The sequence below is a fragment of the Bos mutus genome, chromosome 12 (genome assembly GCF_027580195.1).
Source record: "Bos mutus isolate GX-2022 chromosome 12, NWIPB_WYAK_1.1, whole genome shotgun sequence".
In the NCBI taxonomy this organism is placed as follows: Eukaryota; Metazoa; Chordata; class Mammalia; order Artiodactyla; family Bovidae; genus Bos; species Bos mutus.
This window is the reverse complement of record NC_091628.1, coordinates 431,975-457,285: the sequence shown is the minus strand read 5'-3', so window position 1 is coordinate 457,285 and position 25,311 is coordinate 431,975. Positions and strand designations below refer to the sequence as shown.

The 25,311-nt window shown below is 39.2% G+C and overlaps 1 protein-coding gene across 1 annotated transcript; it reads right to left on the bottom strand.

Moving 5' to 3' along the window:
* Nucleotides 1-1,978: 1,978 nt before the first annotated feature.
* On the bottom strand, nucleotides 1,979-7,452 carry PCDH20 (protocadherin 20). The gene is made up of 2 exons (XM_005896163.2): nucleotides 7,321-7,452; nucleotides 1,979-6,308 (listed from the first exon to the last, which is right to left on the bottom strand). Exons 1-2 carry the CDS (start codon nucleotides 7,450-7,452, stop codon nucleotides 3,585-3,587), a joined length of 2,856 nt encoding a protein of 951 aa, XP_005896225.1. The 3' UTR covers nucleotides 1,979-3,584.
* Between the last annotated feature and the right edge of the window lie 17,859 nt (nucleotides 7,453-25,311).

The following is a 25,311-nucleotide window of genomic DNA, read 5'->3' as shown; positions in this document are numbered from 1 at the left end:
CCTCTTCCTTTCAATAAATATTTGTTGACTACTCACACTCTAAAGTCACATTGCTGGGCAGAGTTTGTAAAAATCAGCAAAATGATATTTGGTAGCACTGACTGCTTTCTTACAGTGAGCAAATTTTCCTTAGAGTGAGGACAATGTTCAGGTATCTGTGTCCCTTGTCTGTGAGCTGAGACTGTCCAATGAGTTGAAGAGCTCCATATGCTCAACACTGTCCTTTCATTACTCTTTTCTTTTTTCTGCCACAGGTCAGCACCCCAGTTCTCTGTGCTGAGATAGATTAGAACTGGAGTCTCCATAAGCTCAGGAGAGGATTGTATTTTCCCTTTTTTGCAATTGTCAATTGAGATGTTCTAGAAGTATAAATTAGAATTCTCAAGATAGGTATTATTGCAGTCAAGTCCACTTTATGCACTGTCCCTAGTATTGCTTCCCAGATGGTGCTATTAGTAAAGAACATGTCTGCTAATGCAGGAGACATGAGAGATATGGGTTCCATCCCTAGGTTGAGAATATCCCCTGGAGAAGGAACCAGGATACCCAATCCAGTATTCATGCCTGAGAAATCCCATGGACAGAGGAGTCTGGCTACAGTCCATGGGGTCACACAGAGTTGGACATGACTGAAATGACTTAGCACACACAATATTGCTTCAGTGATGCTACTTTATAGGCAAGATTATGCCTGGTGTCTACATAAAACACATGTAAAGCACTCAAAAAGACAAAGGCTTTGGATTTTTAATACATGTATTCTACACAATTGTTTTAAAAGAAGAATTTCTTTTTCCTTTTCCTTTTAACTACCATTGATAGCATAACTTCCAAGAGAACCTTTTTTTTTTTTTTTTTAATAGGGTCAAGGCATCTAAACAGTCAAGTAATGCAAACTGTTTCCTCACTTGTAGCTGAAATTGCTTTGTTACTTTAAATTTCCCAATCCAAATTAATGAACAATTTTCTCTGTAGTATAAGAATGGATTTGGCAGTGCAAAGATCAGAGCAATCCTCTTCATTAAATTGGGCAAAGAAGACGCACTGGTCCTCAAACTGTTAAATGGATATTAGGGCTTTTAATGAATGGAACATTTATTTTTGTGCCAGCTCAACTAGCAACATTGACATGATTAGCATACATTTTGGCAGCCATTCTAGCACAAGGTGTTAGTAAAAAGGGGCTTTTATCTTTGAGCTTAATTTACTTTAATTTCCCTTGTTATAAATGTTTTTAGTGTGAATGAGATGTTTTTGTAAAGGAAATCCTGGCACAAGAAGTTATCAAAATATGTCCTTTTATTAATGTTAAAGGCATTTTTTAATGCTAGAGATGAAATCTGTATCCCCAAACACATGAACCTCTTCAAATTCAGAAGTGAGTAAAGTATTCTGCTATTTATACTGATAATTAAATCATTGCAATTATGGAGGGCTGTTTTTTTTTTTTTTTTAATGGTGCTACTTCTTTCACATGTAGTTCCTTTGTGTAAAAAATAGAAATAGATATAAAAATAACAGGTGGAGAATGATTTCCTCCATTACCCTATATTAATTACAAATGAAGTTTGGAGGGCTATATCAATTATGAATGAAAAGTTTGGGGAGCTAAATAATCTTAGTTTCTTAGCTCAGTTGGGTCTCAAACGAAAGGAATTTCCAATAAAAGTATATTTCCCTTTTGTAGCAAGCACTACTGTTTCATATCTTATTATCATACTTATTTAAATTGTCAAATTGAAAATAAGAAAATGAATTAATACATATTCAAAAGATCTTAATTTTTGTATTTAATTTTTTTTGCAACGTGTTTTTATTTTAAAATTGAAGTTTATAACAGAGTTAATAGAGAATATGAAATTAAAATGAGTGTTTATACTTGTTTCTAAGTCATAGTAAATAAATATGCATGTACACATGCATGGCTATAAATTTTCATATGAACTATCAAGTACATAACCACAGTCTTTGTCTATGATACACACACACACACAGACATATATATATGTCTATAATTACACATATGTTTAATAATTTACCCAATGTTTATTTAAGTAATAAATTAGTATAATGTAAACTTTAGCATAACATAATATTTAAAATTTACTCATATTTATATTTAAAAGCAGATGAATTCTATTAATGGGCACTTCAGTAAAACAACAAACCCATGTTCAAATATAAAATAGTAAAAATGAGAAAATTATGAAAATATATACCTTTAATTTGCAGATATATAAACACTTTTGGTACAGTACAGACACATGATGCCAAAAAGTAGAATGATCCAATTTAAGCTAATAAATTCTTTGTTTACACAGATAATTTTGCTATAGCTCTCATATAAAATAAAATTTCCAGCTCACACAATAAAGTGAGGGTGATCAATCACTGATAAACCAGCTTGCTTCACTGCAAAGCATTCAGTAAAAGCTAAATTATCAAAGAGGTCTGCTGCTGGGCTTACAAATAAACTCTTGGAACTAATCCAAAGCCAAAGAAAGGAAGCCAGAAATGGTAGCCAACAAACCTAAACAACAATAAAATGATAAGTATAACTTTCATAGAAAAGGTCCTGCTAAAACAACAGATAGTGTCCACCAGCTTCTAGAAAAATTTTAATAAGGTTTCTTTTTTTTTTATGTAACACATGAATTTAAGTATATAAGATCTAACACAAAGCCCAAATATAAAGTACTACTGACGAGTTGTGAAAGCATCAAAATGTCATAAATACCTATTAAGCAACTAAGGATTGAAACATATCTTTGCTTCTGGTTGTTTTTCTTGGACATAGCTTCTAGTTACATTTTCTTTAAGAAAGAATTTCCTGTATTAACAGTAAATGCAGTGGTAAAGCAAATAGAAAGCCACGAGAGTACACAGAAAGTGGATTATTCTTCAGCACATCAGATCTTTAACACATGGCAAAATATTTATCCTTGCTAAAAAAGAACTGTGCTTCTTCACAGATGCCTTCTTTTTCAAATTAAAGATGCCTTCTATTTCAAATTATACATGATGCATTTGTGAAGTAATAAACATTCTGTTTACAAATGCATTTATTTTCTTTTTAATCATATATTTAAGTAGGGTGAAATCCCATTTAATCTCATCTTTGTTTAATGTTAAAAACAATATATTTAAAATAGACTCTTTCATTAATTTCATGTACAACTGTCATGTACAATACCTTAAAATAGTTCCCTGCAAAGGAGCAGTTGAAGCCCTCTTGTGGTTAAAGGACTTTTTAGACAAAAAATGCAATGTACATTTTCTTACCTTATTCCTAGGTTTTAACAATCATCTGCTTGGTGTATGAAAGCTGCAAATCATGTCCAAGATTTTCTAAATAACAGCTCCATAGCTGTTAGTACCAATTTCATTTAAAAATTTCTGTACACATATTATAACTTCTGATTTTGAATTTAAAAACCTGTAAACAGCTATTTACAATATAGTACAAGTTATAAATTAGATGTCCTTCATTCGAACTGCCATCCACATTCTTGTTTTGGTGGTGAGAAATCCCCGAAATCAGTTGAAATATCTCTTCTATTCCACAGCAAAAAAAAAAAAAAAAATCAAATATTAGAAATATCCATTGGTTTCCTCTCTCTCATATGCAAGTCAATTTTTCCTTTTAATGGAGTTTGTACTTCCAAATTTTCATCCTCCCTATGGTGTTTCTTCTCTCTCCTTAAACAGATATATATGCCCATCCCTGTTAAGAATGTGATAGAACTCAAGCTTATTACAGATAGAGCTACTAATGTGGGCATACAGGACACGGATTCAGCTTTCCTATGAGTTGGTTCTATTGAAATCTGTGGTTCTTTCTCCTCTATGCTAATTTCTGGTTCCTTTCTTAGAAGATTCTCAATGTAGCTTTCATTACTGACAGTGTCATTGACAAATAGATTCACCATAACTGTGGAATGGAGAGGTTCTGGATAACCATGATCACTCACTTTCACCAATAAACGATGGAGCCCATAATCTGTCTGCAGCAATGCCTCTTCCAAAGTAATGTTGCCAGTTTTAGGGTCAATTCTAAAGGATTCGGGCCTAGGCCCTCTTCTCCCTATGATGCTATAGGCTATGACAGCATTCATGCCTGTGTCTTTGTCAACTGCATAGACCTCTGTAACTAGTGAGCCAGGGAGAGTAGAAGGCAACACCAACAAGTAAGACATGTTAGACTGAGGAAATAAAACAAGAGGCGGGTTGTCGTTAATGTCTAGAAGGAGAATTGTGATTTTTGCAGTAGAGGAGAGGGGAGGCGTACCACCATCAACGGCTTCAACCCACAAAGTGTAGGAGCTTTGCTGCTCTCTGTCCAAAGAGACTTTAGCTCTCAGCAGGCCCTTTCCAGTATCTATGACAAAAATATCACTCTGGTTCACCACGGAGAGAGCAACCCATCCGTTTTGCCCAGTATCGGCATCTGTGACACTAATTACTCCAATTTCACCGTATCCTGGAAAATTTTCTGGCACAAAGAAGCTGAAGTCCTTGTTGATGAACCTAGGGCTGTTGTCATTTTTATCCAACACTGTGATAACCACAGTAGCTACTGATTCTTGGGGTGGCTTCCCAGAGTCAACAGCTCTGACTGTGTACCTATACTTTTCTTTCTCCTCTCGATCCAGCTGAGTAGAAACTGTCAGAATTCCTGTGACACTGTCTAAGGAAAAATATGATGGAGCATCAGGTCCCAGAAAATATGAAACTTGGCCCCTCTCTCCACTGTCAGCATCTGTAGCATCTAGCTTAGTCAAAAAGGCATTGGGTGCATTATTTTCTTCAATGGTTAGTTCTACCAAGGGTTGAAGGAAAACAGGAGCATTATCATTGTCATCTAAAAGTTGCACTTTAATCATTTTTTTGACTTGAAATCCCTCAGAGTTCCAAGCTACTATGGCTATTTCATAGAATTGCTGTAGCTCATAATCCATAGGTTTTGTCGTTTCTAGAAGATACTCATTACTGTATGGTTTGTAGGGCAATAACCTAAATGGTCCTTCACCATCCAGATAGCAGTTGACCTTGTATTTACCTTCTGGATCTCTTATGGTAAAGAATGCAATTGGAGTGTTAACAGGTTCCAATTCTTTCAGGTAAATAATACCATCTATTTGATTTGCTATATAACGAGGGACGATTTCAGGTGGCCTGAAAATGACTTTGATAATAGTCACCAGGGCAGTGATCACAGCAGGGATGCAGCCTGGCCCATTAGCAAGGATGGTGAGCTTGTGTGTTTGCAGAACACTTCCTCCAATCTTACTGAAAAGTTTAATGACCCCGGTGTTTTCATTCAAATGGAATAAATCCTTGGATGCTTGTGGAACTTTCTGACTGTAAGAGTAGGTGATCTGAGCATTGTTTCCCAAGTCTCTGTCCACAGCCTGAACAGCTGCAATTGGTGTGCCCACAGTAGCATTCCCATACACAGTGATGTTGATTTGTGAGTCTGTGAAGAGTGGGCAATTGTCATTAATGTCACTTATTCCAATGGTGAGGGTGGCACTGCCTATCAGTGGTGGAGACCCACCATCCTCAGCTATGATGATGCTCACATACTGGTCCTGGGTCTCTCTGTCCAACAGTCCCATGACAATTAGATAGGGGGTGCGCTCCCCATTCTCATTCTCCTCCACGTCCAGGGTGAACATACGATGGTAGTCCAGCAACCGGTAGGTCTGAACACCATTAGTGCCCATATCTGGGTCCACTGCGGGATGCTCTATGGCCAGCCGGGTGTTTACAGGTGCATTTTCTGGGACCCAAACTGATATTTGGGAAATAGGGAACCGCGGGGCATTGTCATTGATGTCCCGGATAGCGATTTTTACCTTCACAAACCTAAAGTATTCCTGAGGCAGGACTAGGACATCCAGAAGCAAAAGACAAGAGTCAGCAGAAGGCGAAGAGGAGATGGAAATGCTGCCCCCCCAGGCAATCCCTCCGCCTCCTTCAAGACACAAGGCCTCCCGGTCGATCTCCTGGGCAGAAGTGTGTAGCTCCCCTGAGCGGTTGTCTAGGGTCACGTACTGGCCACTCAGCCCCTGGGAGGCCAGGCTGAAGGAGAGAGGAGGGTTCCTCTCGGCGACGCTGTGCTGAGGCGACTGAGACAGCAGGTCCTGCCCCCCTGCGCTGGGCAGCAGCCGCAGGTCCTCCGCCAGGCTGCCGATGAGCACCCCTGCCGGCAGCCCCTCGTTCAGGCTGTACAGAATCTCTGTGGCCCGGCTGTAACTCGCCAGACAGTTGAACGGTCCCACGAAGAGGAAGAACAGAAGCAGATGCTGAATGGGGCGGGGTGGGGGGCGAGGGAGTGGGGGGAGAGAAGGCTTGTTACATACACGCGGAATTGGAGTCAGAACGCGTGCCCCGGGCTTCTTCCGGCTCCATCCCCATTCTCAAAGGCAAAGGCTCCAGTCAAAACAGGGTTAAGAGGAAACTTGCTGCAAGGGAGAGATCTGCGCGGCAACGCTGTCTCCAAAACTTATTTTCTGTTTACTTTCTGCACCGCACCCCACCCACCCCGGCTCTCGCCCGGTTCCCCATCACCCTCACTCAGTAAAGGTTCAGAATCCCAAACCATCAAGCGCCCCGGGAAGTATGGTGGAGGGACTGTACCGCGCGGCAGGGTAGGTCACGGGGAGGGAGGGGGCTGGTAGTGGAGAGGACCGAGAAGTGGGCTCTTTATTTTTTCCCACTGAAATGTTTCTACAGCTAAGGTCCCAGGAACGCGAAATGTCTTACATCCCTTGCTATGAGACCGATAACAACAACAACCACAATAAAAACATAGACGCTCTAGCCCCTCGGACTCCCTACTCCACTAAATAAACCCTTTAGGTCTGAAGAATTGATCTTCGTTTTAACACGTACCTAAAATCAAATCGAAAAGATCTGAATTTCCACCCAATGATAAGCTCTCACTAATCCTCCTTCCTAGGTAAAGAGTAGCAAACGCGGAAAACGAAATGCAAAAACAATTCGTCAGTTGCAGTAGACAGTCAAAGCCAGATGCCGGCCAAAGAAACCCCTCTATCTTAAAGCCATATGAGCACACCCTAACCCCTTTCACCTCGTCTTCTGCCATTCGTGCTTCAGAAACTTCTTATTACCCAAGGACTTGCCTATTCCTTGCTAACATGAAGAGACATTATCCCAAACTCCCTTTCCCTCCCCTCAACCTTCCCGTGAAGTTTGGAATAAGGTAAAAAGATTTGAAAAACGTAAAGGAGTAGGAACGGCACCACGGTGCTGCACCCTGTCAGGGCCGCGGGACTCCTGGATCTCAACCCTTACCGGCAGGTTTCCGTGGCTGGCGCTGCTGCTAGGACGACTGAGACTCCCCATATCCGGGCGCGGGCGCCAGGTCGCCCGACTCCAGCTTACTGCCCCGGCCTGTGAGCCGCACGCATCCCCGCCGCCGCGCATTCCCCGGGAGGCTGCGGGCTGCGCGGTGGCGCAGGAGGGCGGCAGAGGACACTCCCTCTCTGGGCATGCAAATCGCGGGGGGAACTTCAGCCAATAGTCCCCGGCTTGTCAATCAAGGACAGCAGTTCCTGGAGGCCAGAAAGGCGTGGGGGCGCTGGGGCACGGTCGTGATTTCCTGCTCCGCACGTGGGCACGTCCAGACCCGGCCTGAGGAGCCGGAGCTGGGACTTGCCTCGGAAGACCGCGGCTAGGCTCTACCTGGTCCGGCTCCAGGAGCATGGCCCCGGCCTCTCTCCTCACAGCACCAGTCAGGACCCAAGTCCACAGGTTGAAAATGTGAGAGGGAAAATTAGATTAAATAAATAACTCTGCATTTATATCCGAATAGAGCATAGCGAGTAAATAAGTATGCATTCATATCCGAATGGAGAATAAGTATGCATTTATATCCGAATAGCAAGTCCGCGCTACAAAGCAACCATAGGCGCGATCCCCAAATGCCAGCTTTGCCACCAGTTCATCGGAGACTTGGATTCAGCAATATTTGCAAGGAGGAAGAAACCCCACTTTTTCTGCGGAGGGAAGGGATTTCAAGCTCTTTGTAAGGCGGTCTCAAGCTAAGAAGCAAATATGGGAACTCGGTGAACATTTCAATATGCTTTAATTTTGAAGCTTCGCTGTTGGTGGCTGTTGGTGGCGGCACTTTTCATGTCGTAGGCGCAAGCGTCCTTGGGTATCTGCCTTGTGGTTTTTAAGAGAGTCGCGGCTTCTGGCTAAGGTAAAGAGCCAAAGGGGAGGGTGGAAACTATTGCTTGGTAGCACAAGTGGTTCTACCTGCAAGCAATTTTACCATATTTCTCTAAGGAAAAGAGGTGTTTTTTGTTGTTGTTGTTTGTTTGTTTTTTGTTTTTTTACAGCGCACTTACTGAAGCCTGGGGCTTCCGGCATAGCTCAGTTGGTAAAGAATCTGCCTGCAATGCTGGAAATCTGGGTTCATTCCTAGGTTGGGAATATCCCCTAGAGGAGGAAATGGCAACCCACTCCAGTATTCTTGCCTGGAGAATCCTGTGGACAGAGGAGCCTGTCAGGCTATAGTCTATAAGGTCGTCGCAAGAGTTGGACATGACTGTCTTTCTTCCTTTTCTTTACTGAAGTCTAGGCTTTTTAGAAATAAAGGCTACTTCAGGTTATTTTTTTTTTTTTTCTTGGAATGCTTACTGGGAAAGGAATACTGCAGGAGTGTGGTGCAAAATGCCTGGATAGACCCTTTGACTCTGGCACTAGACATATGACAAAATTCTAATTTATACAATCAGGGCTGTATGTATCTTAATACACTGAGAAACCACAGTGTATTAAATCTGTGAAACACTCTTTGATCTGCAGGGTGCCTAATGGGAAAGACCATTGGCCTTTCCCAGAGTAGACATTTCACTTCACCACTAGGTTTTCATATATCCTGCGTAGTGTCTTAAACATAAAGCCCTCCCGATGAGTAACTAACCACTGAGCCTGGAATAGAAAAGTCTTTCTCTTGGTTTGGAGAAAGATCTGACATCCTATGTTTTCCATAGGGTCCACTTTAATTTTTTTCTTCTTCTACTGTATGCTGAATAGAATATAAATTGCTTAGCAGAGCTAATTGTTTTGCTTCTAACACTTCCTATTTTCTCCTCATCTCTACCAATCCTAGAGACACAAAAGTCCTAAATATTGATGCCACACTACATCAGAAAACCTGGTGTGTGTAACAGCTTCTTATTGCGTTAGTGTAGCTATACATGGAGTTCACAAACAAAACTTCTTATAATACAAGTCTGGCTTATAAAATTAGCTCCTTTAAGCTCTTTGAAGTGAAATTGTAATGCTGATGAAGTGGTAAACACACATGAACATGTACAGGTAGGTGCAAGGCCATCACACAGTTGGTAAACAAAACAGTCAGAGAAGTATGCTTTGCCTCTCCTTGCTTCCTGAGCTGCTTGTTCTGCCCTACAGCTGAACTTTTACCACATGATTGGTAAATGATTACTTTGGAATCTGAAGTTGAAACATAACCAACTTCAAAAATCAGAAGAAAGCTGCTTCTGAAATGTGTTTAATTTATGTCATCACACAATACTCACAGCTTCTGGAAGTTTGAGGCACATGAGCAGAATTAGGCAATCCATCCAAAGTCAGGATACATACAGCTTAGACATACAATCTGAATTAATTCTACATCTGTACAGATAGCAACAGTGGTAGACTATATTTCCTTACAGGTTATCCCCTCCCCAACAGGTTAAGACCTTCTATTTTGGTGAAAATTTGGGATTTGTTTTCTTTAGTTTATCCTTTGTCTAGAAGGACACTACAATCAACAATAATTTTCTCTAGTGTTTCTATAAAGCATGACCATATAAATTATAAGTCAAAACACAGAAATTAAACATTCTGGAGATAATGTTTGAGACAGTAATAACCACCTTTGCTTTAAGTTGTTGTGGTTATTGCAAAGTTTCTTCATGGAAGTTTGTCATCAAGGCCAGCACAATTTGGGGTAGCATCTTACATGACACATCCCAAACTATTAACTGAGCTACTTATTATCTTTCCTCTGAAGATCTAAGTAGAGATTTCATGCAGGTTTAAACTGTAAATGAGCTTAGAAATAAAAAGAAAAGAGCAAATTCCTTTTTTTCTTCTCTTGTATCTTCTTAACTTGGCACTGTGAAAGTGTCCCCAAACTCCTGTTCCTTATGAGCCAGCTCTGTGACCTGGCATCTGGTGTCACATATTTCTTTCTAAGGAAGACTAAGAGAGCTTCTATGCTATTAACCCCTTGAAAATAATACTTATGAACTTCTCAGATGTCTCATTTGCTCTGGGCCTGCTTCCCAGGTGTTCTGTAAAAATCAGTTTAGAAGAATAGCTAGATTATAAGCCTCCCAAGCTTATTTTTTCTATAGACAAAGAAAACAACTTGATGAAATAGATGACACTGAGCTGAACCAGGGGATTTGGATACCTTCTCTAGGTTGTTATGAAGTTACTGTGTGACTTTAGGCAAGCCATCAGATCTCTCTGCTTCAATTTCATATAAAAATACCCATACACACTACATACACATATATGATAGAACTAGCTTACCAGATATATGTCTTTGATAGAAATTACATAATGATACATAGGTTAGTTTGATCTTTATTTTATTACAGCATAATGCAGAAGGTTAATAATAATTTTCATTTATTGCAAGCATTCTCTCCTTGAGGTTTCATCTCTTTATTTTCTGTGACCTTGCAAGTGTCTATAAAACTTCGTACATTTAACAAACATACCCTAAAACTCCTAAAATTGTGAAGTGTTATGTTTTCCAGGTAGTTTTTGTTTGTATTTTTCAGTTAACTCTGATAATATCATTTAAAGTATTTAAATGACAGTATGCTATCCATAACATTTCATGTGATTAATGCATATACAGACAATTAAACTTATTTTGAACCACATTCTGGTTATTCAAGATTATAAATAAATACAAATTAGGCATATGACCTTATTTGAAGACTACTTTATGCAAATAAAGACTACATTGAGGTACCAACTCACACTATTCAGGATGATAATTATTTAAAAATGTACAAATAAGTAATAATATTCATGAAGAAAATGGAATTCACCTCCACTGTGGTGGGAATGCAAATTGGTATAATTACTGTGAAGAACTATATGGAGGTTTCAAAACACTAAAAACAGAGTTGCTGTATAATCCAGCAATCCCACTTTTGGGCATATATCCAAACTATGATATGAAAAGACACAAGCACCCTTACATTTATAGAAGCACTGTTCACAGAAGTGAAGACAAGGAAACAACCTAAATATCCATTGACAGATGACTGAATAAAGAAGACATGGAATATTACTAAGCCACAAAAAGTAAGAAATTATGTCCTTTGCAGCTACATGGATGGACCGAAAGATTATCATGCTAAGTGAAGTAAGTCAGAAAGACAGATACTAAATGATATCACTTATATGTGGAATCTAAAATGCAACAGAAATTAACTTACCAAACAGAAACAGACTCACAGGCACAGAGAAGAGACTTGGGGTTGCCAAGGAGTACGGAGATTTGCGAAGGGTTGGATTGGGAGTTTGGGACTAGCAGATGCAAACTATTATGTAGAGAACGGACAAACAACAAGGTCTTATTGTATAGGACAGGGAACTATATCCAGTATCCTGTAATAAATCAATATGGAAAAGAATATGAAAAGAATATATATATATATGTGTGTGTGTGTGTAACTGAATCACTTATACCAGAAACTAACACAACATTGTAAATCAACTATACTTCAATAAAAAGAAAAAAAAAAAAGATTATTTTGTTTTTTGTGTGTTAATATATGATTTTATTTTTTATTTTTTTAAATTTAAATTTGTTTATTTTAATTAGAGGCTAATTACTTTACAATATTGTGTTGGTTTTGCCATACATCAACATGAATCCACCACGGGTGTACACGTGTTCCCAATCCTGAACCCCCCTCCCACCTCCCTCCCCATACCATCCCTCTGGGTCATCCCAGTGCATCAGCCCCAAGCTTCCTGTATCCTGCATCAAACCTGGACTGGAGATTTGTTTCTTACATGATATTATACATGTTTCAATTCCGTTCTCCCAAATCATCCCCCCCTCCCTCTCCCATAGAGTCCAAAAGACTGTTCTATACATCTGTGCCTCTTTTGCTGTCTCGTATACAGATTTTAGCAGTCACTTTAGATGTCTTAAAATATGTTGTATATGTATAATGTTCACATAGATATGTAATAAATGTGAATATTACAGTATATGTGGGACATTTAATAACATGTAAATATATTATATAATCATTGTAAATATATGGTAAAGAATCTCCCTGCAATACAGAAGACCTGGGTTCAATCTCCAAGTCAGGAAGATCCCTTAGAGAAGGGCATGCTCACCCACTCCAGCATTCTTTCCTGGTGGCTCAGTAGTAAACATCTGCCTGCTAATGAAGGAGACATCAGTTCGATCCCTGGGGCTGAGTCAACAAGCATTTATCACTCATCAACAATGAGAAAAACACTATTGTAGACATAGATTTTCTATCTGAGACCTTTCTGAAGTAAAAACCTCTTTAGTCAAATATTGTTTCCTAAACATGTACATGTGCTTCCCAGGTGGTGTTGTGGTAAAGAATCTACCAGCCAATGCAGGAGATGCAAGAGATATAGGTTCAGTCCCTGGGTTGGGAAGATACCTGGAGTTGGAAATGGCAACCCACTCCAGCATTCTTGGCTGGAAAAACTCCACAGACAGAGGAGTCTGATGGGCTGCAGCCTGGCATGGGTTTGCAAAGAATCAGACACGACTGAGCATGCATGAGCACTCGCACGCACACACACACACACACACACACGAACTTCTCAGTGTTTGGCTGCTGCTGCTGCTAAGTCGCTTCAGTCATGTCCGACTCTGTGTGACCCCATAGACAGCAGCCCACCAGGCTCGCCCATCCCTGGGATTCTCCAGGCAAGAACACTGGAGTGAGTTGCCATTTCCTTCTCCAATGCATGAAAGTGAAAAGTGAAAGTGAAGTCACTCAGTCGTGTCCGACTCTTAGCGACCCCATGGACTGCAGCCTACCAGGCTCCTCTGTCCATGGGATTTTCCAGGCAAGAGTGCTGGAGTGGGGTGCTAGCTTAGATCTTCTCACAACTTGTAAACAACATATATTATGATTTTTTTTTTTTTTTACTGATGAATATGTGTATACTTGAAAGCATGTGTATACTTGAGAGGGTCTGAATAACTATGAATCTCCTAGTTAGTCCTCATTTTATGTATTAGTTGAGAGCAAGAAAGATGGTCCCTAGCTAATGAGAATCCTCAAAACACTATTTCTTAAAATAGTAGTAGATTTTGGCCTCAGGATTATCTCCCCAATATTAGAGGATAGCTTAGTAAAAGAGCTTTACTTTTTTTTTTTTTTTACTATCTATTATTTCCCAAATCCTACTGTTAAACATTGCCATAAGTACTGGTTATTTTGTTTTATATTTTATTAATTTTAAAATTTTACAAACGTTTTAAAGAAACAATAATAGCGTTTCTCATAGCTCAGTCGGTAAAGAATCTGCCTGTAGTGCAGGGGACCCAGGTTCGATTCCTGGGTTGGGAAGATCCCCTGAAGAAGGAAATGGCAACCCATATCCAGTATTCTTGCCTGGAGGATTCCATGGACAGAGAAGCCCAGTGGGCTACAGTCCATGAAGTCGCAAGAGTCAGACATGGACTTACCGTCTAAATAATCATCATCACTAATTTCAGTAAATTATTGTTCAAGTAAAGCAAACTTTGAAAAAATCCTGTTGTGTTTTTCCCTACACAACTAAGAATTAATTGTAAGGCTAATAGAAAGTAAACACATTGGTTCTTCAGCTAAGAAAACTGGATAGTTAGGAAATAAATATGTATTTATCTTGCATTATTTGTATGAAAGGGGCACACATAAGCTAATTTACTGTAATACAAAATTGTATTCTAAAACATTTACCACTGTACTGTGCAACTTATAAAGGTGACTTTTGTTAAGCATTGGTCTATTCTGAATAGTTGGTGATGGACAGGGAGGCCTGGCGTGCTGCTATCCATGGGATTGCAAAGAGTTGGACATGACTGAGTGACTGAACTGACTTGAACTGAACTGATTCTGAATAGTACTTTCCTTTTTGTTTTAGAAACTTTGTATAAGTAGATTTCACATATCTCTTCTTTTCCCCTGTTTTCCAAGAGGAAGGAATGTAGTAGAATTGAACTGTCTTTTTATTTCCAGAACTCCATTAGGAGCACTTTAAAAGGGATAAGTATAGCTGGATGAAGTCATCAGAAAACTCCAGATCTAATTTTAGATCACATTCTCAACTTTCTCTCCTTATCCTTAAAATAAATTTCAAAGTCATTTTCGATTCATTTAAATTTCACATTCTTCCTTCTTGCTTCTGGTAGAGGTGATAATGAGCAGTGAAATCATCAAAAGAAAGGTAGCAGGATTGAGGAGAAGACTAAATGAAGGACATGCAAAATCCACAAAGTGGATCAGCAGTTGCTGAATAATGAACAGTTAACTAAATGCAGTTTACTGATGATGTATGTGTATCATCTAGCCTTGTTCCCTAGAGTCAGCCAGAAGTCAGGGAGAAGTATGGGCTTTGCCAAGAATGAAGCAATTTTAAACCCTATAAATTAGCATAGAAATTAGGTCAAGGACAAAACAAATCTATTGAAGGAGAGAAATCATTTGAAATTTCATTTTAGGACACTGATCCTGTGTCCTATATCCTCAGGTACCTTCTCTTCACTCTCACAGATTGAAGTGTTACATTGGGAAAAGCTTAATGAAAACTTGTCCTCCTGTAATATTTTACACAGATTGACAGATCTTCTGCCTGGCTTTTGAAAATTTCTTTTTTATCTGAGTCTTTGAATTTAAGGTGGAATTGCTAAAAACTGCATAACTGTTCTGATCTTGGCATACACTGAATTAGTGCTGTAGGATTAATCAAAGTTTCTGTCAATGATGTAAAAAGTCAACATGTTCATAGTAGTATCCCTACAACCACTAGCTTCCTCCTGGGTATCTTTGTAGGAGGAAGGTATAGCTGCTGATCTCAATTTCATTTACTGCTGACAGGTACCAATCATTGAGCACCTAAGTTTTGCAGGTGCATGGTGAACATTATCTCTAATCTTCACAAGAAAACTGAAAGTTAATAATCCCATTTTTAAGAGAAGAAATCTGAAATTCTCAGAGGGTAGTAGGTTGCTTAAGGTCATATAGCCAGGAATTAGGCCAAGTTAAAATTAAATAAGGAAAATTTGGTATTTTATTTTAATTTCATAAATCTTCTTTCTGTATATTGGTGTTAATCTAATATTCACTAAGGTAAGCACGTATGTTGTGTGTTGAATATGTGAGTGTTATCAACAATGGGCAGAATCTGACAGGAACAGAATCACTCCCAAAATACAAAACTTGTGAAAAAATTGCATAATTATGAACTTCAATAAAAAAATATATAAGTCCAATTTATGAAATAACAAATATTTTTTATTTTCTTATTTAGACTATCAAGAAAAGAAACATTTTGTAAATAAACTTTCATTAATGGCTTGGAATTATATGGCACCAAAACATTTATTTAGTGAAAGTAGTGTGCTTCTTGAGAGAAAAAAAAAAATATTATAAACATCTTAAAGGCCCACCAATTCTTAATCATAAATAATATTTAAAACTGATCAAGTTGGTATCAACTTTATATAGAATCAATAATAATAATTATAGTTTTTGTGGATTGCTCCTCTTTATGGATAAATAATTTCTTCATTAACTAGATTAAAGTAGAACATCACTAAGAGTAACTGGCTTTTAGTGACAAAATTGCATTACCAACTTTATTTTAAATATTTATATGATTTTTTAGAATTTAAAATAACTCAAAGAAATGCAAATGAGTTAAAATGAATGGAATAATATTTTTATTACCCATAATTTAGACTTTGAGCAATTTAACCCCTATATAGACAGAATAAGAAAGAATGCTAGAAACTGAGAAATTCACTTGAGAAGCACTGTTTTTTTAAATTTTATTTTATTTTTAAACTTTACATAATTGTATTAGTTTTGCCAAACATCAAAATGAATCCATCACAGGTATACATGTGCTCCCCCTCCTGAACCCTCCTCCCTCCTCCCTCCCCATACCATCCCTCCAGGTCGTCCCAGTGCACCAGCCCCAAGCATCCAGTATCGTGCATTGAACCTGGACTGGCATCTCGTTTCATACATGATATTTTACATGTTTCAATGCCATTCTCCCAAATCTTCCCACCCTCTCCCTCTCCCACAGAGTTTTATTATACTCATACTCAGTTGCTTCAGTCGTGTCCGACTCTTTGTGACCCCATGGACTGTAGCCCACCAGGCTCCTCTGTCCATGGGGTTCTCAAGGCAAGAATACTGAAGTTTGCTGCCATTTTCTTCTCCAGGGGAACTTCCCCACCCAGGGATCAAACCCAAGCCTCCTGCGTCCTGCGCACTGGCAAGCAGATTCTTTACCACTGTGCCACCTGGGAAGCCTCTAAATAAAAGCATTAAGAATTTTCTAAATGTATCATAAGCATGATATATATTTTTTGTAGGAGCAATTTTCCTCATTCTAAATGTGCATATATATGATATGCTTTATTGGGGGGAAAAAAAGCATTAAACACAGTTAGCGCTACTTCCATATTCCAAAACCTCTTTTTCAAAAGCCCTGAGTCTGCTAAAGTCCTGCTAGAGCTTGTTAAACTATTTAATAATGATCGTAAAAGACATTTTACACACAATATCCGCTAGTCACAAAGCTGAGAAATCTCAGGTACCCTTGATACCTGTGTGAATATTTTAGCATTTCTGTGAGATTTCTGGATCAAGATTGATTCCAGGTGCCATCTCTACATATTTATGTAATAACTACAAGCAGCTTTTGTAGACTAGATACGGGTCCTTTGAATCAACATTAATGTCAAGGCTCTCCAAGGTCTTATAGCAAAGGCTACAGTTAACCTCCTTAGTACCATAATTGAAGCAGCAGTGACATTTTTTAACAAAAGGACATGTTTACACTTATCACACACCATTAATCAAAAAATATTACAAATCTTGAACCACGTTTATATTTCTCCTCCAATATGTTTTGGCAAGTAAACAATATATTCCTTACAAATTACCAGGCACAGAATGATGGCAGAAACAACATAGAAGGTGCCAGACTTTTATTTTTGTGTTGCTGTCACATAATTATGGTCTACTTTTCCTGACTTTACACATTCATTTTACACTTTCCCTGATTCTGTGAAACTGAAATGTGCATGAGTTTTCAGTCACAACCAGCCTGCGAGGGTCCTCTGTCCATGGAGTCTTCCAGGCAAAAATACTGGAGTGGATTGACATTGCCTACTCCAGGGCTTCTTCCCAAATCAGACTCAATTTGCTTCTCTTTTATATGCTACATTGACAGGTGGATTTTTGACCACTGTGCCATCTGGGATGCCCCAAACTGAAATGTATTTTCAACCTTTTATTCCGAGCCTATTTTGTCTTTGCCGAATTTTCTCTTCTAACTTTTTAACACAGGTTCCTCCAAAGGTCTTTTGTTTCCTTCCAATCACTCACTGGGGAGCCCTTTCCTTATGATTCTATTCACCCATTTAACCCTGTTCTACAAACACAGACATTTTCTGCTATTAGGAGAAGTTCTGCTTCCTTGACTATGCTAAATAATTTCCTGTGTGGATCACAGCAATCCATAGAAAATTCTTAGAGTTGAGAACACCAGGTCATCTTACCTGCCTCATGAGAAACCTGTATGCAAGTCAAGAAGCAACAGTTAGAACCGAACATGGAATAATGGCCTGGTTCCAAACTGGGAAAGGAATATGTCAAGGCTGTTTATTGTCACTCTGCTTATTTAACTTATATGCAGATTCAGTTCAGTTCAGTCGCTTAGTCATGTCTGACTCTTTGCAACCCCATGAATCACAGCATGCCAGTCCTCTCTGTCCATCACCAACTCCCGGATTTCACTCAAACACATGTCCATCTAGTCAGTGATGCCGTCCAGCCATCTCATCTTCTGTCGTTCCTTTCTCCTCCTGCCCCCAATCCCTCCAAGAATCTGGGTCTTTTCCAATGAGTCAACTCTTCGCATGAGGTGGCCAAAGTATTGGAGTTTCAGCTTTAGCATTAGTCCTTCCAATGAACACCCAGGACTGATCTCTTTTAGAATGGATGGGTTGGATCTCCTTGCAGTCTAAGGAACTCTCAAGAGTCTTCTCCAACATCACAGTTCAAAAGCATCAATTCTTTGGCACTCAGCTTTCTTCACAGTCCAATTCTCACATCCATACATGACCAGTGGAAAAACCATAGCCTTGACTACATGGACCTTTGCTGGCAAAGTAATGTCTCTGCTTTTTAATGTGCTATCTAGGTTGGTCATAACTTTCCTTCCAAGGAGTAAGCGTCTTTTAATTTCACGGCTGCAGTCACCATCTGCCGTGATTTTGGAGCCCCCAAAAACAAAGTCTGACACTGTTCCCACTGTTTCCCTATCTATTTCCCATGAAGTGATGGAACCAGATACCATGATCTTCGTTTTATGAATGTTGCGCTTTAAGCCAACTTTGTCACTCTCCTCTTTCACTTTCATCAAGAGGCTTTTTAGTTCCTCTTCACTTTCTTCCATAAGGGTGGTGTCATCTGCATATCTGAGGTTCTTGATATTTCTCCTGGCAATCTTGATTCCAGCCTGTGCTTCTTCCAGCCCAGCGTTTCTCATGATATACTCTGCGTAGAAGTTAAATAAGTAGGGTGAAAATATCACAGCCTTGATGTACTCCTTTTCCTATTTGGAAGCAGTCTGTTGTTCTATGTCCAGTTCAAACTGTTGCTTCCTAACCTGCATATAGGTTTCTTAAGAGGCAGGTCAAGTGGCCTGGTATTCCCATCTCTGTCAGAATTTCCCACAGTTTATTGTGATCCACACAGTCAAAGGCTTTGGCAGAGTCAATAAAGCAGAAATAGATGTGTTTTTTTTTTGGATCTCTCTTGCTTTTTCCATGATCCAGTGGATGTTGGGAATTTGATCTCTGGTTCCTCTGCCTCTTCTGAAATCAGCTTGAACATCCTGGAAGTTCACAGTTCACGTATTGCTGAAGCCTGTCTTGGAGAATTTTGAGCATTACTTTACTAGCGTGTGAGATGAGTGCAATTGTGTGGTACTTTGAGCTTTCTTTGGGATTGCCTTTCTTTGAGATTGAAATGAAAACTGACCTTTTCCAGCCCTGGCCACTGCTGAGTTTTCCAAATTTGCTGGCATATTGAGTGCAGCACTTTCACAGCATCATCTTTCAGGATTTGAAATAGCTCAACTGGAATTCCATCACCTCCACTAGCTTTGTTCATAGTGATGCTTTCTAAGGCCCACTTGACTTCACATTCCAAGGTATCTGGCTCTAGGTGAGTGGTCACACCATCGTGATTATCTTGGTCATGAACATCTTTTTTATACAGTTCTTCTGTGTATTCTTGCCACCTCTTATTAATATATTCTGCTTCTGTTAGGACCATACCATTTTTGTCCTTTATTGAGCCCATCTTTGCATGAAATATTCCCTTGTTATCTCTAGTTTTCTTGAAGAGATCTCTAGTCTTTCCCATTCTGTTGTTTCCCTCTATTTCTTTGCATTGATCACTGAGGAAAGCTTTCTTATCTCTCCTTGCTATTCTTAGATTAGATCATGCCAAATGCCAGGCTCAATGAAGCACAAGGTAGGATTAAGATTGTAGAGAGATAAATCAATAACCTCAGATATGCAGATGACACTACCTTAATGGCAGAAAGTAAAGAGAAACTAAAGAGTCTCTTGATGAAGTTGAGAGAGGAGAGTGAAAAAGCTGGCTTAAAACTGTATGACACAGCAATCGCACTCCTAGGCATATACCCTGAGGAAACCAAAATTGAAAAAGACACATGTATGCCATTGTTCATTGCAGCACTATTTACAATACCTAGAACATGATAGCAACCTAGATGTCCATTGACAGATGAATGGATAAAGAAGTTGTGGTACATATACACAATAGAATATTACTAAGCCATGAAAAGGAATGCCTTTGAGTCATTTCTACTGAGGTGAATAACCTAGAAGCTATAATACGGAGTGAAGTAAGTCAAAAAGAGGAAGATAAATATCATATTCTAATGCATATATATAGAATCTAGGCAAATGGTACTGAATAATTTACTTACAGGGCAGTGATGGAGAAACAGACATAGATAATAGACTTGTCGACATGGGGAAATGGGAGGAGAGGGTGAGATATAAGGAAAGAGTAACATGGAAACTTACATTACCATATGTAAAATATCCAGTGGGAATTTGCTGTACAGCTAAGGAAACTCAAACAGGGGCTCTGTATAAACCTAGATGGGGAGGGAGATGGGAGGGAAGTTCTAAAGGGAGGGGATATATGTATGCTGCTGCTGCTGCTAAGTCATTTCAGTCATGTCCGACTCTGTGTGACCCCATAGATGGCAGCCCACCAGGCTCCGCCATCCCTGGGATTCTCCAGGCAAGAACACTGGAGTGGGTTGCCATTTCCTTCTCCAATACATGAAAGTGAAAATGAAGTCGCTCAGTAAGTGCCTTCATGACCCCATGGGCTGCAGCCTACCAGATTCCTCCGCCCATGGGATTTTAGAGGCAAGAGTACTGGAGTGGGTTGCCATTGCCTTCTCTGGGATATCTGTATACCTATGGCTGATTCATATTGAGGTTTGACAGAAAGCAACAAAATTCTGTAAAAGCAATTATCCTTCAATTAAAAACAAAACATAACAGCATTCAAAAAAGGAAGATCATGAGCAAGGAAGATCTAGTCCCATCACTTCATAAATGGGGAAATAAATGTAAAGAGTGACAAACTTTATTTTATTGGGCTCCAAAATCACTGAGGACAGTGAATACAGCCATGAAATTAAAAGACAGTTGCTCCTTGGAAGAAAAGCTATGACAAACCTAGACAGCAGATTAAAAAGCAGAGACATCACTTTGCCAAAAAAGGCCCGTATAAGTCAAAGCTACAGTTATTCCAGTGGTCATGTACTACTGGATGTGAGAGGTGGACCATAAATAAGGCTTAGTGCTGAAGAATTGATGCTTTCAACCTGTGGTTCTAGAGAAGACTCTTGAGAGTCCTTTGGACAGCAAGGAGATCAAGCCAGTCAATCCTAAAGGCAATCAGTCCTGAATATTAATTGGAAGGACTGATGCTGAAACTGAAGCTCCAATGCTTTGGCCACTTGATGGGAAGAGCCAACTCATTGGAAAAGACCCTAATGCTGGGAAAGATTGAAGGCAGGAGGAGAAGTGGTCAACAGAAGATGAGATGGTTGGATGGTATAATTGATTCAATGAACACAGGTTTGAGCAAACTCGGGGAGATGGTGAAGGACAGGGAAGCCTGGTGTGGTGTGCTGCAATCTATGAGGTTGCAAAGAGTCAGACATGACTGAGCAACTGAACAACCACAATAAGGAGAAGTTATCTGGACCTGAGTATGCCTTTCTCCTGGGTGAAAATTCCCTTCTATGAATATTTGTTCTTTCTTAAAAATGGTCTGTTTTAGATCTAACATATGACAATGCATCTAGCATAAAACAGAAATATCCATACTTGTAGTCACAAATAAAAGGCAGTCCATGTACATTATGAAGCCAATAACTACTGTTGCCATTTTTTGGAGAAAGGCAGAACTGAGGCACAGAGCTTTGTTTTCATTTTAACATATAGAAGGCTAACTACTCCTGGATCAGAGCAGAGGTAAAGTTTGAAGAAATCACATAGCATTACTGAACACTGTTGCTTGAGAAATCAGCTACCTACCTTTCAAAAGTCCTCTGAGAGCTAATTAGAGTGGTAACAAAAATAGTAACAGCTACTTGCTGTTACCCCATAAACCCCATAGCTGTTTTTTGTTTCCAGCATACTGCATAATTATTGCTTTTTCAAAATACACTTTTCTTTAATTAAAAATTCCTATATTTTCTACTAAGTTTTCCACAACATGCTTATCCTTCACAGTCCAGTGTTTAATGTATTCCATCTTTTTGGCACTTTTATCTATATCAATTTTTATTCCTATGGGTTTTACTGAATTCAGTTCAGTTAGGTTCAGTAGCTCAGTTGTGTCCAACTCTTTGCAACCCCGTGGACTGCAGCACAGTAGACCTCCCTGTCCATCACCAACTCCGCTAGCTTGCTCAAACTCATGTCCATCAAGTCAGTGATGCTATCCAACCATCTCATCCTCTGTCATCCCTTTCTCATCCTGCCTTCAATCTTTCCCATTATCAGGTCTTTTCCAGTGAGTCAGTTCTTCACATCAGGTGGCCAAAGTACTGGAGTTTCAGCTTCAGCATCACTCCTTCCAATTAATATTCAGGGATGACTTCCTTTAGGATGGACTGGTTGAATCTCCTTGCAGTCCAAAGGACTCTCAAGAGTCTTCTCCAACATCACAATTCAAAAGCATCAATTTTTCTGTGCTCAGTTTTTTTTATAGTCCAATTCTCATATCCATACCTGAGTACTGGAAAAACTGTAGCTTTGACTAGACAGACCTTTGTTGACAACATAATATCTATGCTTTTAAATATGCTGTCTAGGTTGGTCATAGCTTTTTTCCAAGGACCAAGCATCTTTTAATTTCATGGCTGCAGTTACCATCTGCAGTGATTTTGGAGCCCAAGAAAATCAAGTCGGTCACTGTTTCTATTGTTTCCCCATCTATTTGCCATGAAGTGATGGGACCAGATGCCACGCTCTTAGTTTTTTGAACGTTCACTTTTAAACCAGGTTTTTCACTCTCTTCTTTTACTTTCATCAAGAGGCTCTTTAATTTCTTCACTTTCTCCATAAGGATGGTATCATCTGCATATCTGTGGTTATTGATATTTCTTCTTGCAATCTTGATTCCAGCTTGTGCTTCATCCAGCCCGGTATTTCACATGAGGTACTCTGCATATAAGTTAAATAAACAGGGTGACAATATGCAGCCTTGACATTCTCCTTTTCCAATTTGGAACCAGTCTGCTGTTCCATGTCCAGTTAGAACTGTTGCTTCTTGACCTGGATGTGCAGATTGCTACTAGATTTTTCAAATCATTTTATTTATATTTTATAATGCTTTATGAGTATATTGTATATCTTTACTTATTGTCCTGTATAATTTTCGGACAAGACAGAATTCACTCACACAATTTTTCTGGTGGATATAAACATTTTAAGTATTTCAATATTTCATATATACATGTTCAATGAAGCTTCCTTTATCCACATCTTTGTAAATTTTCATGATTTTTAGTAGAAGTTATTAAACATTGAATATGTATTTAAAATAGGGTACAGGAGACTTCCTGCATGGTCCAGTGGTTAAGACTCCACACTTCCAATGCAAGGGTTCAGTTCAGTCATGTCTGACTCTTTTTGACCCCATGGAGTGAAGTACACCAGGTATCCCTGTCCATCACCAACTCCCAAAGCTTCCTCAAACTCAAGTTCATTGAGTCGGTGATGCCATTCAACCATCTCATCCTCTCTCCTCCCTTCTCCTCCTGCCTTTTCATACTGCTCAATCCCTGGGTGTGGAACTAACATCCCACATGCCTCATGGCCAAAAAGTCAAAACATGAAACAGAAGCAATATTGTAACAAATTCAACAGACTTTAAAAGTGATCCACATTAAAAAAAAAAAAACACTTTTGAAAAATGGGATGGAAAAATTTAATATTTCCTAGTATGAAATATAACTTGCTGCTATTTAGTCATTAAGTTATGTCTGACATTTTGCATCTCCATGGACTGTAGCCAGACAGGTTCCTTTGTCCATGGGATTTCCCAGGCAAGAATATTAAAGTGACTTGCCGTTTCATTCTCTAGGGGATCATCCTGACCCAGGAATCGAACCAGCATGTCCTGCATTGCAGGTGGATTCTTTACCACTGAAGCCCCAGGGAAGCCCATGAAATATATCAGCCTTAATACTAGTATGTTGTTTTGTTCAGGATCTTAGTCTTGTCTGACTCTGCAATCTCATGGACTACGGCAAGCCATGCTTCCCTGTCCTTAACCATTTTCCAGAGTTTGCTTAAACTCATGTCTATTGAGTCAGTGATGCCATCCAACCACCTCATCCTCTGGTGACTCGTTCTCCTCCTAACTTCAATCTTTCCCAGCATCAGGGTCTTTCCCAAAGACTCAGCTCTTCAAGTAAGGTGGCCAAAGTATTGGAGTTTCAGCTTCAGCATCAGCCCTTCCAATGAATATTCGGGGTTGATTTCCTTTAAGATTGACTACTTCGATCTCTGCTATCCAAGGGACTCTCAAGAGTCCTCTCCAGCACCACAATTCAATGCATCAGTTATTCATCTCTCAGTCTTTTTTACTGTCCAGCTCTCACATCTGTACATGACTACTGGAAAAATCATAGTTTTGACTATACAGATCTTTGTAGGCAAAGTAATGTCTAGGCTTTTTAATTTGTTATCTAAGTTTGTCATTGCTTGTCTTCCAAGGAGCAAGGGTCCTTTAATTTTTTGGCTGCAGTCACCATCTGCAGTGATTTTGGAGCCCAAGAAAATCAAGTCTGTAACTGTTTCCATTGTTTCTCCATCTATTTGCCATGAAGCAATGGGACCGCATGCCATGATCTTAGTTTTTTGAATGTTGAGTTTTAAGCCAGCTTTTTCAGTCTCCTTTTTCATTTTCATCAAGAGGTTCCTTAATTCCTCTTTGTTTTCTGACATAAAGATGGTGTCATTTGAATATCTGTGGTTATTGATATTTCTCTCAGCAATTGTGATTCCTTTGTGCTTCATCCATCCCAGCATTTCACATGATATACTCTGCATATAATTTAGATAAGCAGGGTGACAATATACAGCCTTGACATTCTCCTTTCCCAATTTTGAACCAGTCCATTGTTCCATGTCCAGTTCTAACTGTTGCTTCTTGACCTCCATACAGATTTTTCAGAAGGCAAGTAAGGTGATCTTGTATTCTCATTTCTTTAAGAATTTTCCACAGATTGTTGTGGTCTACACAGTCAAAGGCTTAGTACAGTCAATGAAGAAGAAGAAGATTAATAAATATATCCCAAGGATGTTTTTAGTAATTTGCAGTGGTATTTGCAATATATGAGGGCACTCATTTCTTTACTTTGACATCATTAGTAGAT

Excerpts from the sequence above, each read along its gene's own strand:
- PCDH20 (XM_005896163.2), bottom strand. The coding sequence starts at position 7,452 with ATGCGCGGCGGCGGGGATGCGTGCGGCTCACAGGCCGGGGCAGTAAGC. Across the intron at positions 6,309-7,320 it reads CCAGCCACGGAAACCTGCCG|CATCTGCTTCTGTTCTTCCT; the intron begins GTAAGGGTTGAG and ends CGCCCCATTCAG.